This window comes from Parasteatoda tepidariorum, chromosome 5 (assembly GCF_043381705.1).
Source record: "Parasteatoda tepidariorum isolate YZ-2023 chromosome 5, CAS_Ptep_4.0, whole genome shotgun sequence".
NCBI lineage: Eukaryota > Metazoa > Arthropoda > Arachnida > Araneae > Theridiidae > Parasteatoda > Parasteatoda tepidariorum.
In genome coordinates, this window is record NC_092208.1 from 32,984,552 (window position 1) to 33,001,514 (window position 16,963).

General features: G+C 30.7%; 1 protein-coding gene across 1 annotated transcript in view; it reads left to right on the top strand.

The window, feature by feature from the left end:
• LOC122270122 (meiosis-specific protein MEI4-like) overlaps positions 1–7,800 on the top strand; it is a 59,554-nt gene extending 51,754 nt beyond the window's left edge. The window contains exon 5 of the mRNA XM_071181259.1: positions 7,682–7,800. Coding sequence (XP_071037360.1) covers positions 7,682–7,719 — 38 coding nt within the window. The 3' untranslated portion in view covers positions 7,720–7,800. The remainder of the gene's footprint in view (positions 1–7,681) is intronic.
• Positions 7,801–16,963: the final 9,163 nt, after the last annotated feature.

Here is a 16,963-nt window from a genome sequence, read left to right on the forward strand (position 1 = left end):
AGGTACACAAAATAAAAATATTTCTCAGTTTCAATAAAATACCAAAACAGACAATAAATCTAAGTTAAATAAAAGAAGTTGAAGAGAAAGATCGATTTTAACAAATTAGATGCGCTATACCGCGTTGTTTTTAATTGACTTCACGTTATTTAACATTCTAACTTACGTGGAGATACTTAGCTCAACTGTAACACGCCATCTTGTTTATAAACGACCATCTGGCGCTGAGGTCATAGGTCACGTGTCTGAGTATCAGTGATTGTCTTCTTCGATAGTTGAAAGTACCCAATTTCAAATATAAAATGCCTTTTCCGTTCAATCTAACGGTATGCTCTCCAGAAGGTCTTATGTCAGAAAAGATTCCGAATAATCACCCTGTGACTCCTTGCTTTCAAAGAAAGTCACCCTGTCGATATAATCAACCTCTTTTCACAGTTAAGAAAAGAAACTTTTATAGACTGTCGGATTATCAATCTCTTCTCACTCAAAGGGCATACCTGCCAACTTTTACGCATTTGGCGTAAAATTTTATTTTAATATTTAAAGTGGTAGTAAATATATACTATTTTTTCTTTTATAAACTTAATTTTTAAATGATTTTGATCACCACTATTTTTAAAAAACTTACGCATTTATATTAATATGAGGCTACTTTCAACGATTTCAGCTCAAGCTTTTTCAATTACAACGTGTTTCGTTGCTTAATATTGAAATTTTCATTCCATTTTAATACCACTGGGAAAAATCGTAATTGAAGGGATTAAAAGTTGGCTGGTATGAAAGGGACTTCAGTTTAAAATACGATTATTTTAAAGCCTGATGTTAAATATATACATCAAAAGCTATTTAAAAATTTAAAGCTATTTATTTTAAAATTATTAGTAATACGATAACTATGCAAAATTATTAAATAATAACCGATTTTTGTTACTACTTCAGTTTATCAATTTTGAGAAAGGAAATGAAGGCAATGTTTATGAATCTTACATTAATCAATTTTAAATAAACTCCTCTCTTTTTCACAAAGCATAATTAACTTTATATCTCATGAATAAACGTCAATTTAAAGAGGCGGATGATGATTATGAACGGAAGTGTGTTTTGTAGCATGAAAGAAAAACTAAATTGCTCCTAATTTATCACAGTTTAAAGGAAATTAATAAATAAAACTTATAAAGTTGCAGCAAACTTAAAATTTTCTTAAAAAATGAAAAGTGAAAGAAAATTCTAATCATTAATCTTTCTTGTTAAAAAAGTTTAAAAGGATGTTTATGACTGAAATCCTGAGAATGAGTTCTAAGAACTGCAATATCTCCAAAACGCTGCCTGAAACATTATTCTGAAAGGCGTGCTTTTTCTTAATGTTATTTAGTTTAAAGAATAATTTTCCGAACTGAAATTTTCTACATGGTTTTGTGTGAAGTATAAATGAGATTTAAAATATTTTTAGTAACAGAAACCTATACAGATTAGTAATTAATGAAGAATAATATTTTTAACTATTTTTAAATAAATGTAAGATGATTAATGTTTTAATATTCACTAGAAAAAAATCCTTTTTGAATTTTACGAAATAAATAAATTTCTTTTCATTTATTTTATATCTGAAAAAGAAAAGGAAAACTGTAAGAAGAAAGAAAAAAACTGAATAATTAAGTTTTAAAAAAAATTAATTGACATTTTTTTCTGTTCATTGTTGTACTTTCAAGTTTTTTTATAAAGCAAAGCAAATTAAACTTCAGACAGAACAGTTAAAACAGCTGTTCTTACTTTTTTTGTAGAAAATTAACCATCTCTTTAGTTGCAATACACGCTGTATGAGAATCTATATAATATATTTCTCTTACACGGCGACAAAAAAAAGCCTTATTACAACTCATCGAATGGCAACGCTAGAAAATCGACCAATGATTGCCTCTAAAAATGTAACATGCCAAATCTAGCTGAGATGGCTCAACATATAGCGCTTTTAAAAACGGAAACTGAAATAACCAGAGAGAGCATAAGCTAGGCAGAAGTGAGTAGTCTTTGTCGATAGATTTCTATTTTAGTATTTTGTCGAAAGCGCTTTTTTCACGAATTTATATATTACGAATTTATTTGACGATTTTTGATTTATATCAAAAATTTATTTGTTTTACTAAAATATATTTGTTTATGCAGGTTTTCCTATTGCAATTCACTTATTTCAATTTTTAATAGACTTAATTATAGCCAAAATTTTAACCTTTTTAAAGAGATATCAGTTTTAGAAATTTTATCTTAAGATTTTATACTATAGCACATTTCTAATATTCTTAACGAATTACATGTCATTTATTTGAATTCAAATTTATTTCAATGACTTAGTATTTACTAAAAGGATGTAATTTTTTTTTTAGAAAAAAGTTGTTATATGGATTTGATTGATTGTTTTGAATTCTTAGAATTTCGTGCATTTGCAATGAACCTAAGTTAGTAGCGAGCGAAGCGAGCTTGGTTTGCGAAGCAAACCATATAAGATTGCGTAGCAATTTTCGGGGGTTGGTGCGCGTTAGCGAGCAGAGGGCGCAGCCCTCTAGTACTCATATAATATACACACTACAATAATGAAAATTTAAAAAAAGCTTATAGCTATTTTTAAAAAAAGCACTTAGATATAATAAGTTGTAAAATATAAATGTAAAGAAAAATTTAAGGCTTCCCAAAACGGCAGTTTGAGGTTGACATGAGTAAACAATATACCTGAGGTAGAATATCTGCTTTTGTTTTCTACCAAATCTTAAACTTCTTCAATACTTCACCTCATCAATAAACTTCAATGTCAACTTCATTTACCCCTCATAAAATCAACCTCATGTATAGCTCAGTAATACTTTCAGGTCAGATTGGGGGAAATTATTCACACCTCAAATATACACTGGTGTGCAAAACTTAAGCAACAAGTGGTTCTGTGGCCACAGGTCCCCAACAAAGTATAAGATAGCCATGAAATTGCAGTATAATATGCACGTAATTCAGTAGAAAGATTATTTGTATGCAAATTTTAGAAGTAAAACGTCGTAGGTGATGTAAGTGTACGTAAACCTTGTGGGTCGGCGCGTGCAAATCAAAGCTGTGATAAAAGGATGAAGAGCACCGGAGTTAAAGACATTCGCTGCAAGTGCAAGTGATTTGTTTTGTGAAACATGTCTTCAAGAAATCATTTAGACGACTTTACTCGAGGAAGAATGATTGGGAAACTTGAGGAGGGGCGTAGTGTGACCAGTGTCGCCGAAGAGTTCGGGATCAACAAAAGTGTTGTTTTTCGTGCTAGGAATGCCTTTAAAACTACTGGTACAGCTGTTCGGAAGGTTGGTGGTGGCCGTCCAAGGAAAACAACACCAAGAGATGACCGTTGCATTGTCCTCCAGGCGAAAAGAAACCGTTTTCAGTCAGCGAGCGCCATATCTCAGCAACTGTGCACAGCCACAGGACGACAAGTATCAAGATTTACAGTGGCCAGACGCCTCCACAAAGGTGGCTTATTTGCTAGACGTCCTGAACGCTGCATACCTTTAAAAGTTAGCCATCGGCGGCACCGTTTAGAGTGGTGCAGAGAACACGAAACCTAGACACCTCATCAATGGAGTCGCGTCATGATAGTCAACATAATTTCTAAGAATTACGTTTAAATAAGATAAAAAAAAAAACAACTGCCAAATTATGTCTATTTTAATCAGGATCTTTGAAAACTTTGCAAAACCTTTTCTGATTTAAAAAACTATTAAAAGGTTATTATCGTCTGCATATTGTTTATTGAAATTTTATTAGCTTATGCTGAGCTGATTGCATTAAGTTAGATTTCAATCAGCCTCAAAATATCCTCAAATGTGAATAAAACAACTCCATACACATTGATTATATACCTTGGGAGAAAATCTCAAAACAACAATAGAATTAATTAATTTCTAAGTGATAAATTAATAATCAGTTAATAAAATTTCAATTTAACAACAAAGCGGAAGCAGGAAAAATTCCCAATGCTAATTCTAACACTGATTCGAATATTGATCGTTGATTGATTCAAATATTAACATCCCATAAGTGTTAATAGTTAGCTTTAGAAGCAGTGGAGTTCACCTTCTAATGAAGTGAACCAGGTTCGGTACCCAGAGTTCCGGCTGGTACAAATTCCGTATCCGGCTTGCCCCGACCACAGTGCTGACGCAAAATAGCTTCAGTGGTAGGCGGATCATAGGTTAGAATTCTTTTGCCATCAGGTTGACCTTGGCTGGTTTAGTAGTTTTCTTCTCCATGTAGCTCAAAAGTGGGTTAGTTCCAGCAAAAAGTCCTCCACGAGGGTAGCAAATCCAGGAACTCCCTTGTCTTCTGGATAAAATTACAAGGTTATGAAGTTGAACATTATTGTTGTTAAACCCAAAAAAATGGATTGGCAGTTTCAACGATGGTTAAAAAATAAAACATAATAGCGGTTTTAACATTTAATGGGCTACTATTGAGTGAAAGAAAACAAAATGAATAAAAAAAGTACACCTGCACAAGTTTAATAGAAATAAAAAGTCATGTCACCTCACAGTTTGGAGCCTCGGAAACTATCATTTCACGTTAGAATGTTCCTGGCAAATGTTTTATGCTGATTCAACCTTGCAAAAAATAGTTTATCTTACATAAACTGACAAAACACTAAATGTAGGATAACAAAATATTCCGTGTATATCTTTGTGGTTATTGTTATTTGCAATTTTTTTTATGTTCTATTCACAGTCGTAAAGTAAAAAAACCACTTTTCTTATAAAATTTCACTTAAAAGAAAAAGAACAGTTTATTTTTATTTATCCGATAAAGTAGGTTTATTTAAACATTTATAACTTTAAAAGTATTCTAACCCACTTTTATTTAATCTATTATCGCGTTAATAAAGGTAATATCATTTTGAACCGAAGTGTGCTTAACTGAAACTATAAAATTTTGAATTTTTCAAATTACGTGAACGTAATCCTATCGTCTAGACGCTATTGTCATTAATCCTATCCAAATGGTTAGTAAAGATGAAACTTTTATGGGTCACGTCTTTAGAACGAGCGGGATTTGTAGACGTAGACGCCCTACAAAGTGCTATACCTCCTATAAATCGATGGTGCTATTAAATAAGAAACAAATGAGAAAAAAATATATATATAATATGGTAAAGATTGAATATTAATAGCTAGTAATAAATCTTGATTTACTGTTTGGGTAGTTTATCACAAACACAAGAATTATTTATAAGCTATTATTGTTACATGGCAAAAAATGCTTCCTGAAAAAAAAAACATTTTGCAGATGATCAAAATAGACTCAATATTTTTTAACGATGGTAAATTTATAAGTGATCATATAAATGTAATTCTTGGAGCTGTTAGGAAGCATTACATATGTCAATTTAAAAAAAGAAATTTTTATTTTAAACATATTTACAGTCTTGAACTGTTAGCTACGTTTAATCTTTCATTTTGGTTTTAATAAATAAGTATAAATCATTACTCGTAAGAGCTAGTTGAAAAAAAAAAAACTAGGAACTAGTGAAATAATCAATAAAATCTTTAACTATATTTATCTTTTGTAGTATTTATTGATAAACTATATGGATCATTAATATTGATAAAGTGTAATAAAATTACTGATAATTATATTCCATTTACAAAAACTATGTTGATAACTATCTTCTTAACTTTAATGTATTTTTTGAGTCTTAAAAATGATAAAATGAAAAAAACAACAACAATCCTGATTCTAATAATCATTTTAAAATTCTCACAATTCTCTCTTTAAACTAAGAATGCAGTAAAAAATTAACTACGGAAACCTTTGTTATTGGAACACATAGTTAACTGACATTAACTCCAAAGCGTGTTTTTATTTATAAATTTTTTATAAGCGTATTTAGCTTCCCCTTAGAAAATTTTTGTCAGAAATATCTTCAAAAGGAAATTCGCTGCGGTCAGTAGAAGAAGTGCGTTCAAAAAATGATGAGGAGATGGTCTATCCCTTTGTGAGGAGAACGTCTCTCCTCCTCACTAAATGAATACTTGTACAAATAATTTTGAAAAAAAAATATGAAAACTTTACATCCATGAAGAAGATACTAAATCACTTCGTTTATCTTTTGAAACTTCAACTTCCTTCTGAATTATGCACTGTACATATTTAACATCTCTCTACAGAGCCATAATTTCACGTATGATAAAATATTAAACTGAGCAGACCACACACCTTATTAAAATGAGCCCTGTTATACTACTGACTTTAAAACTCTTGCTTATGAATGTATTCAAAGAACTGGGCTTTTTACAGCACAAACCGCAAGTATACACACATCATTTATCACAGCCTTTAATTGTTTCGGGAAAATGATACTGCCTGCATCATATCCTCGAAAACCTTTTACATTTTCATGCTTTTCTGCTTAAAATTCTCTTCACATTTTTCTGATGGCTATACACTATCTACCAATAAGTATTTGGACACCTATGCAAATGACTATATCTGCGGTCCTGAGATACGTCACGCCCTCCGCCGGTATATATCGTGTAGGGAACAACATCGGCATTAGTCCCATGCAAGATGCACACTGCACTATTTTGGATGACAATGTGCTTCTTACGTTGTGGCAGTTTTGCGGGATGGACTCCTGTTATGTCCAGCACAACAATGCCTGCTGTCATGTAGCGAGGGTCACCAAGGCTTGGTATGGTGCCAATGGGGTTAATCGAATGGACTGGCCTGCTCAGAGACCAGACCTGAACCCTATCGAAAGCCTCTGGGACGAGTTGGATGGCCGAACTAAGGGGTGCACTACCCATCCAAAATTGGTGAAGGAACTTACATGTCTTCTCCACGCTGAGTGGAAGAAATTACCACTAGCCGTTACACAAGGATTTGTGGAAAGTATGTCCCGGAGGATTCACGATGTAATTGCCTCTCGTGGAGGCTCCAAAAACAATTGATTATAAATAAAGTTTGTTTTTCCTTTCAATCACACGTGTCCAAAAACTTATTGGTAGATAGTGTATTATGTACATCTTGTGGTAATTTCAATGGGTCCAAAAATTTCAGTGATTTGATGAGTTTAATGTAATCTCACCTTTTTACCAGTTTTTACTATAACATGAGAAACTGACTACGTGACTGCAGGTTTCCATCAAGACGCTTAAGGAACTAACAAGAATTGGATCTTTAATTTTACTTCAATAGTGTAGCTTGATGTCTTTAAAACTTATTTGATTTTATATACCATCTTCTGTTTCATTAAAGATTAGAATGTCTTCCATGACACCATGCCTCCCTTTCAGCGCCATTGATTTCATTACACGCATTTAGTGAGCAGTACATTTTTGTGGTATTGGTAGCATCATATCATGTTTTGGAAGACCATTAGAATAATATGTAAGTTATGTAAGGCTATCATGAAAAATTCTTTAATTATACAAATAAGCTGCTTCTGTAAGTCTTAGTTTTAAATCTGTAAACTTTGCTTACTCTTTTGAATTTCGAAACAGGTCTTCTTGGGAACTAGAAAAGTGTTTGTACAGTGGGGCATATTTTCTTAATACTGCTGACACAACTCGTAGATTTGAAGTTAACCCATCGAGCACGCGATATTCTTCGAATAAAAGATCCTTTGCAAGTCAAGTTTTCTTACATATTCCTTTTTTTTCAGATGAAGCATTATATCAAACAAGGTTTAGAGTTTGTTAGACAACATTGAAAATTATTGATTCTTGATAATTCATGAGCGATAGAATCCTCTACTAACTCTAGTTTATGATTTGACTAGCGCCATGCTACTAAGTCAGGATACTTTTCAGAAACTCGGCAACTACTCCGTTGATTTTTCCCATGCTGTTTTCCAATCATATTTGAGGCTGTTTTCCAATCATATTGATGTTGTTTATAAAATCTTATTTAATGCTATTTTTAAACCATATATGATGCTAAATAAACAATCTCAAGAAGCTGAAGCGGTAAGATATTATCTGATGAAAATTTCATTCACTTCAGAAATCCTTAGTTGTTTATTTCTGAAGTGAATGAAGTTTTCATCATGCAACATATTTGACACCGTTTTTCAAGCATATTTGACATTTCTTTCCAATCATATTTGATGCTAATTTCCAAACATATTTATGTTGTTTTCATAGCCCATGTAATGATTTTTTACAATAATATTTGATGCTGTTTTCTAATAATATTTAAAGCTAAAGAAGCAATCTAAAGAAACTGAAGTGGTGAGATATTACTTGATACAAATTTTATTTACTTCAGAAATTCTTTTTTATTTTGCATTCTGAAGTGAATGACGTTTCCATCAGGTTTCATATTTGATGCTGTTTTCCAATCATGTTGATGAATTGAATCAGTGTGGGTTTTAGTAGCTTTAGGAAGTAAGAAGGGAATAGAAGAGATAGAGGGGGATAAGTAGTGGAAAGAGAAGTGAAAAAATAGTGGAAATAGTGAAAAAATAGGAGGATCCATCAATCCGTTTCTTCAACACTTCTAGAACTGTGCATATCTACATTAAATAGGTCATTTTTCAGAGTATCAAGTAGTGGTTTTGTTCGCTGGTGAAGTTATTTGCTTCATAAAATAAAAGTTTAATGTTGTTTTATCCAACTTTTCATTATGACTATTACACTCACACCAAAAAATACGTAAATATTTTCTATTTTTATGTTAGAGAAAACAAGAAAGCTATTTGTTTTTCTAACCGTTTTAAATGCTTGGTTGCTTTTCCATTAATGTTTTTCCATGTTATTGGAGACAAATGAGTGTATTGTCAAGTAAATTATGCTTTAGTTTTTTCTTTATTTCCTACCATTTTTCTTGTTATTTTACTTTCTTCCAAGCTAAGATGCATATTAATATAAAAGAAATGCGCAGTTAAATCCTTTAATTATGAAAGAGAGTTATTGCATTTTAAATATCGAATAAAATCTGTTTGATAAAATATCGCAGTTTTCTTTTCCACTTTACTGTTATAATGGAATTTATAATATGATAGAATTAAATAAACAGGAGTAAATGAAAATAAGACAAAAACACTTCTTGCTGATAGCCAAGCAGAAATCTAAGCTATAGATATAGAATTGATCAGTAAAATTTATGTTCCTACACAAATGCGCAGATTAAAAGAAAAGTTTCAAAATGCTTTCAAAAATTTAAGCAATCCATTTTTAATTCAATGAATTTTATTGATTTCATTTTTATTATCGAAAAAGACTTAACCTTTAAAACAATAAACGGCAGAGAAGTTTCTTTCATGTGATAGATAGAATATCGAACAGCAGTAAGAAAAATGAGACTGGAGTACTAAATTATGAACCATAGGGTGGTGTCGACAACTAATATTTTTTCTTTCAATGTTGCAAAAGGATACTGCAGCCTGTTGGAGGAAAGATACTAAAAAAAATCATAATAATAACGTCACAATGAACCATCCTTAAATAGTATATTTCATTGTGCAGTTCAGTTTGACCCTAAATGGATTTCAAAAGGAAGCATGTTATGTTTTGTTTGCGAGAAAAATATAATATCATACTGCAAACAATACAGGGGAATCGGGTTAAACAAATCTTGCGAATGAATGAATATCATTGAAATCTAATTCAGAAAACAATGAAATCTGCTTTTAATACAGAATTACACTCTCTGTAGGACCAAACTGCTATATTGCATCGAAATTAAAACAAAACCCTTTAATTTTAGTGTCCAGTAATAGGAATAAATTAAAAACTATTATCTCTATAATACTATTTAGAATGTCTGAAATAGGTTCAGGTGCCAATTAATTCTAAATATTGAAGTCGTGCTTTAGTTACATATTAGGGGTATGCATATATTTTCCATACATATCTTCACTTCCCATATGTTATCGCTTTTCGCTTTCCCTTGTAAACTCGGAGCATGAAAACTTGTGAATAGGGGAGAAGAGTTATATATTGCAAGGCACATTATATACAATAAGCGTGTTATAGGCTTATTTGGAACAAGTTTCCTGCACGTGTCAACAGAGAAAATTCAGTTGAACAATATATTATCTGAAATGACCTACAATAATAACTAATGCTCAGATAATGTTTCGTATAAAATATATTGGAATTGTTGCAAAACAAATTACAATAAGCAAAACAAATTTCAATGTGCAAAGCTTAATTTTCGAATTGTTAATGATAGATTGCATTTATGTATGCTATGACAAATTAATGAGAATGATATTTTGATTAAAAATAAAGTGGATATCTCTTTTCTCTATGTAGTTGAATTGCTATTTTAAATGCTATTATTTTTCATTTGACTACTTAAATCAAAGGATTATTTAATGAGAAAAAGTTACACATCATTTCTTTTCATCTTTATTAAGTTTTCAGGCAAAAACTCACTTACGCTCTAATATATATAATCTTGTAAATAAATTACTTTAGTTGCAACTGAAAAAGTTTGGTTTTATTTTCGTTGCTATACTTAATTTTAGGTACCGCAGTGGACTGATCGTTACGGCACGGTTCCGAGCAGATCACCGAAGTCAAGCATCACTGGCTACGGTCAGTGCGCGGGTGGGTGACCACTTGGATCAGTCTGCGTAAGGACAGAGTATGTGCGGTATTGGTCCTCGTTAAACTGTTCTACCGTAAAGTGCTCGACTTCGCGTGCAGGTCGTCGAACTACCGAAGCGGGAGTGCCATTCCCTCTGCAGAGGATCAAAATTGTGATGGCGTGTCTTCGTATCATTCTCAGGGGTGTTTCCCAGACCGTCACCAATATAACTTTAGTCTGAGAAGTTACATGAAAGTACTCAGAGATGGGTATCATTAAGCAACAGGGACTAAATAATTGATAAGAGAATTAAGTGGAAACTCTTCACCTTTCAAATAAATGGTAGAAATATGTGCATGTGTGGTGTTCTTGCTGGAAGATGATAAACAGTTCACTATTAACGATAAATGATTCTAGGTTGGAAACAGAGTGATGGAAAATAAAAGTTTAGCCCAGCTCAACTTCAATATTTATCCAGCCTCAAGAGGCTAAGAGGCCATTCTTACTGCATATGTTTCCTCTATTTAAGTGAGCAATGTTTTGGAACAGCATGAAAGAGAAAATCACGCACATGCATGCGATATTATATGCGTATTGGATACAGAGAAAATGGCCCCTAAGTGCCATTAATAAGTTTTTGCCACAATTCCTTCTTTTTCAGGGAATGTTTGCGTAGGCCTCAATAATTTCAGCAAGTCATTTGTGTTGTCACTAAGGCACCCCAATTCAGTTCTGTGTCATATCATTATAGAGTTAAATTGTGGCTGATTTAAATTTTGTGAAATCAAATCTCGAACGGGAAATATGGTGCTGTTAGTTATTCGAGTGGTGATATCAACCTCAAGAGATAGAGTATTAAAGTGTCGGATGGTGATGAGTAGTGCTGAGACTTCATCATAAATGCCTGTAATATTCTGGTGTATTGATTGAGGAGGGGAGGAAATGAAAACTCTTCTTTTAAAGGAATTTATGAAACATGTGGTGCCCTCTTTCGAAGCAGAGTACCTTAGCCACTAGAGAAATTAACTGCTAAGCCAAACTGTATATGACTGTAAAAGTTCGAAATCTGGAAAATTCTAGGTTTTCTTGATAAAACCTAGTACTTACAAAAGTGCCTTTGCATCTCCTATAGGGTTTTCACAAAGGTTTGGTCCCTTCTAAGATTTACCGCAATGACTTGGTAAAATACAAAAACTGAATCATATTAATGGCATACAGCAAACTTTTATTTACTAACTGGCGTCACAGGAAATTCAAGTCATGTTACAATTTTTTTTTAAAAATTATCCATAAAATGTTATAATTTTTCAAATGATCTGTGGATGTACGGCTCTCTCTATCAAAAAAGCTGTATTGTTCAAAAAGCTTATTAAATTATTTTTCCAAGTTTCTTTTTTCCTACAGAAATAATCTCATCATCCAAAAAGGAAAACTATTCTTATACTTAGTTTCTGCAAAAGTATTGCTAATATATATGAATGGTGACATTCAAAATATTTCTACATAATTTCTAAATTAAATATAGACTCCTTATAAATGAAAAAAAATATAAGAATGATATCATTTTTTGCTGGATTATGTAGTTAATTATAAATCAAAAGTTTAACCTTAAATATCTCTTACAAGTTCCGTACAACTGGATAATGTAAAAAAATAAATAAATATACAAATAAAAATGCTCATACCTATTTAATTGTACATTTGTAGGAAATCACTGAAATGACATAGAATAGTGCGAGTCTTTCATATTTTTAAATGCTTTATAAATTTCACGAAAAATGTCTTTTTATCTCTTAACTCATTATTTTAATCTTACTAACTATTGAAACCATAGCTACTCAAAGGACTATAACATATAACGTATTTATGTTTCTCTTTTGTCACATGAAACTATTTCCATTTAAGGAAACTAATTACAACTGATTTACTTAGTTATTAATTATATAGCTACTTAGAGACATCTGTTTTCATGACTATGCCGAATTCCTTAATTTAATTAATGTCCTTGGACTATAATTATCTAGATAATGAGGGCTTTTTTTCTTTTATTATTTTGAGTTAATTAGGAAACCTAAAACTGGTAACATAGTGGGAAGATTCATCCTAATGTCTCAGAATAAGGCTAAAGGAGATGCTTTATTTAAAAATAAAGAAAACTGAGGACATTAGACTATTTTAAATATTTTTACAATTTTAATATTTTAAATAAATTTCTGTCATTATAAGAGAATAAAAGATTTATCAAAATTGTGAAAAGGTGTGTCAAAATAGCTTTGAAGCAAATATATTCTAATTTAAAAAACCCCATGCAATCAGTATTGAGTATATAGTGACATGCTCAAAAGAGTCATTGACTGTATATTATAACATTTGAGAAAGGTTATAATAATATATGGCCAATTATTTATATTATTCAACTCTCCCCTGCAAATTATACCCATTTCTCTCAAAAAAGACAAACGCATACAGAGAAGACTAGGAGAGTTTTCTGGTATCATGGTATCATTGTATAGTGACATAAAACTTTCTGTCAAAAGAATACATTACGTGCTATTAGATTTATTAAGAAAGCATATATATATATATATATATATATATATATATATAAAGGGAGGAAGAAAGAGAGAGTTTATAACTTTTTTTATATTGACATTTTTTTTTTAGATTTATCGCAAGAAAGCAATTAAACAGAAAAATTTAAATTCTTCGGTAATCAAGGACCAGACAAATACGTTCCAAACTAATTAGCATATTCAACAAATATTTTCGGCCAATGAATAATTTGTCAATATTTAACTATCTTGTCTTCGTTCATCTTCCTTATCTTCAACATCTTCTTTTCGATACTCTTATTCTTCGGGCATCCAGTTTGATACTTTTATCCCTTTGACATGAACAACTCCAAAGTTCAATGAATAATAAAACAGGATATGTAAGATTGAATAGAAAAGAAAGGGAAAAGGAAAAAAAAATTGGAAACCTTACTGTTAAATCAATCACGATAAAGAAGATAAGACCGTGAGAGAAGCTACTATTTTCTGTAATTTCTTGTCCTAACTATTAACCAGTATACTTTATAAGAAAAGAAATAGTTTTGAAATACTTCTTTTAGATCCTTATTTGTAACTTTAAACAGTGAGTAGTTGAAAATAAATAATGACTCTACAAATCAAATTAAGAAATAATGTCTATAATAATTTATGTGAAAAATAGCAAGTATAGAATTAAAAAAATATCTGTACTAATTTTTTTATTTTGCATCAGAAGCAACATTAAGACATGGATTTTAAATAATGTTTTAAGCAACTACGTTTTTAAGCAACAATAAATCATATATTTTGTATGGTAAGGAATAGATAAAGATTTTATTTGGTAGGGAATAAATATTTTATTCCGTAATTAAAAGCCATGGTATTTCTCGAGGAGTTTTATATGATAAAAGCTGATGTTAAGAATATTGTGACATCTCATTGAAATATAGGTATATGTAATTTTTAAAATGATGCGAAGCAATGCAATGTCAATTATTTTATTATAAAATTAGCTTTGAATAGCTAATTCTATTCTAAGTTTAAGACTACCGATATTCAAATCCGTAGTCTCGTTAATTTGAATCCAGCCCAGAAAAAGATGAACTCCTGGATCGAATATTTTGGCCAAGTAGTCTTAATAGAGGAATGTTTGATGCAGCTAGCCTGCATTTACGTAACATAGAGAGGAAAACCTCGAAGACCCCGGCCAACAGCAAGAAGGATTCTAACTCACGATCCATCAATCACTGAAGATATTTTTTTAGCAATGTGATCGTTGTGAGTTGGGAGCAAAATTTGCATGAACCTACCACCCCTGGAATTCGAACTTGAGTCACCTCATTTGAAGGTTTTCTGGTTTCTTAAGCAGAGATCAGTTAAGTGTTAATTATTATCTCTTTTCATTTTTCTTTGATTTTGTAGTTTATTAAGACACTCCATATTAAACACTGACCGTCGTGAAAATGAGTATCTTTTTGTAACCTTGCAATAAAACCCAGCAGAACAAGAAAAAGATGAGAAAGAGAACTGCTCATCAAATAAAAAAGCGATTTGATCACATTTCATCGCAACAAACCCCAACTAATCAAGTTGTTTATACGAACATAATTTTTTATTTTATTCTCGAGGTTAATTTCTTTCATTTTAACTATCACTTCTAAAACAGAATATTAAAACAAAATTGGCAGTAGTTTTAAATTGGATAACTGCAAATGACGTCACATCGTAGGCAAATTGTGGCATCTGTCAATTCAAAAGCCAATTAGGTTCACCACGCCACTAGCATGACGTCGCTTACAAGTATCCAATTGAAACTGATTTAAATCACTTGACTCTCAAATAATAAAATTGTTCGCGTAGTGAAGTATTAAACTTAAACATTTTAATTATAATTTAAAAATAACTTCCTAGAACTGATAAATAATCGAAGTAATCTAAACATAGTTTTTTTAGTGCAACAAAATTTTTGGGGAATCTTATGAAATTGTTCTATATCTTTACATTGGAAACATTTCAAACTCTCTAAAAATAAATGAGATTTTTATCCCTAATGAAAAACATCCATTTTTAAAATATTTAATTAAATATTAAAAATACGCGTTTTGAAAGATTGAGTAGATCGCTCTGTGTGCTTTATTTAAATATTCTTCTTTAATTACATTTTTGATTGACGAAAAACTGAATTAAAATTGGTAATTGGGTTAGTAGAAAACTACTTATTTGAGGAATTATTTAAACAGCAAATATATATCCATCTGCTTTTATTCCACAAATATTTCAATTTAAAGCAGAATTAAATAAAAATATTAAAAAAACAGAAACAAATCTCATTTTAAAAGAAATCAAATTTCAATTTGCTTGGGTAATTCACGTTTTGGAATAAAGTAAGATTGACATTAATTGAAAATTCCATTTTGATAAAAATTTATGAGTTTAGTTTTCTAAAGAAAAACAGTGACTATTTTCTTTAAATATAACGTAAAGATCTCTGAATAAGACTTTAGTTTGTTACAGAAATCTGGTTTCATGCATTAGAATATCTTAAATAATTTCTCCAAAAATTTTGTCCTTGAAATAGCCAATTTTACAACTAGAAACTGAGTGAATTTTTTTCTCATTAATTTAATTTTATTCTTCCCAATTAAGAAAAAAATAATGTATTTGAGCATTGAGAATTTAAGCTGGTATTTCTCAAATCTCTGAAGATTACTAACTAATATGTATAAGGTACCACTGGTAAACTGGTACTCCACATTTTGAAAAATAAAGTCGAGGGCAGTAAACAAATATGTTAAAAATGCATCAGATTTCAAAAGATCCGAACATTTAATTATTTTTTTAAACAAGTCCTTTATTTCTATATTTTCTGAGCCCTTTATAAGTTCGTAAATTTTCTAGCGGAGACTTGTATTCTGCATTCTAAAAGATGATATTTAGAGCATACAAATGGAATAACCTACGAAAAACTTAAATTGAGTTTTTGAAACTTTTATCAGATTTAATTCGAACATTTGGGGTAATTCAGTGGTAATAAGTTAAAAATATTTTCAAATTCAAATACTTGTAACGGTTGTATAAGGGCGTCATATAAATCATTTAGTCATTTTTTTTACATTGTAGAAAAACGTGTCAAAAATGTTGCAGACCTCATATATCGAAATTTTCACAATTGGTTGGTCTTTCTTGAAATAGTTTTATGGTTTTTTTAAAAGCAAGAATGGTTTTTTCATGCATGATATGATTAATTATTTTCATTTTTCACATCATGCATGAAGTAGTAAAGAAAATAATGAATTACGGATGTTGCATAATGGAGCGTCTTAAATTCTGTAACACTAAAAAAATTATTAAAACTTGCAATCTATTTAATAGTTATTTACAGGACATAAAATGACTTTCTTGAACTAAGTTTTTAAGAATATAAAAAAGTAAATTTTACAGGGCAACGAGAAATAACCGGGACATGGCTTAAAACCAATATCTATCCATCGATCCATCTATGCATCTAGCACAATAAAGACAAAAAGGATAAAAACAAAGAGAAAAAACGAAGAAAATTAAGCAAATTAATAAGATTTATATACTTTGCATAAGTTACAAGCATATAAAATTCATAAAATAAGTTGAAAATATGGAGGAAACATGGAAAATATAATAAAGATTAATGAAGAGAGGAGAAGTCAGTACAATAAGACATTTTCAAAAATATTTAAAACAAAACACTGAAAAGATAATCCAGTCATCAGTACATATATATTGAAGAATTTCGTATTTAACAAATTATTGAGTTTGCCAAAATCTTCTTTATAAGACTAAAATTTCAACTCACAACATTCTGAATTGTGCGAACTATAAAGAATTTATAGCTCAACCTTACA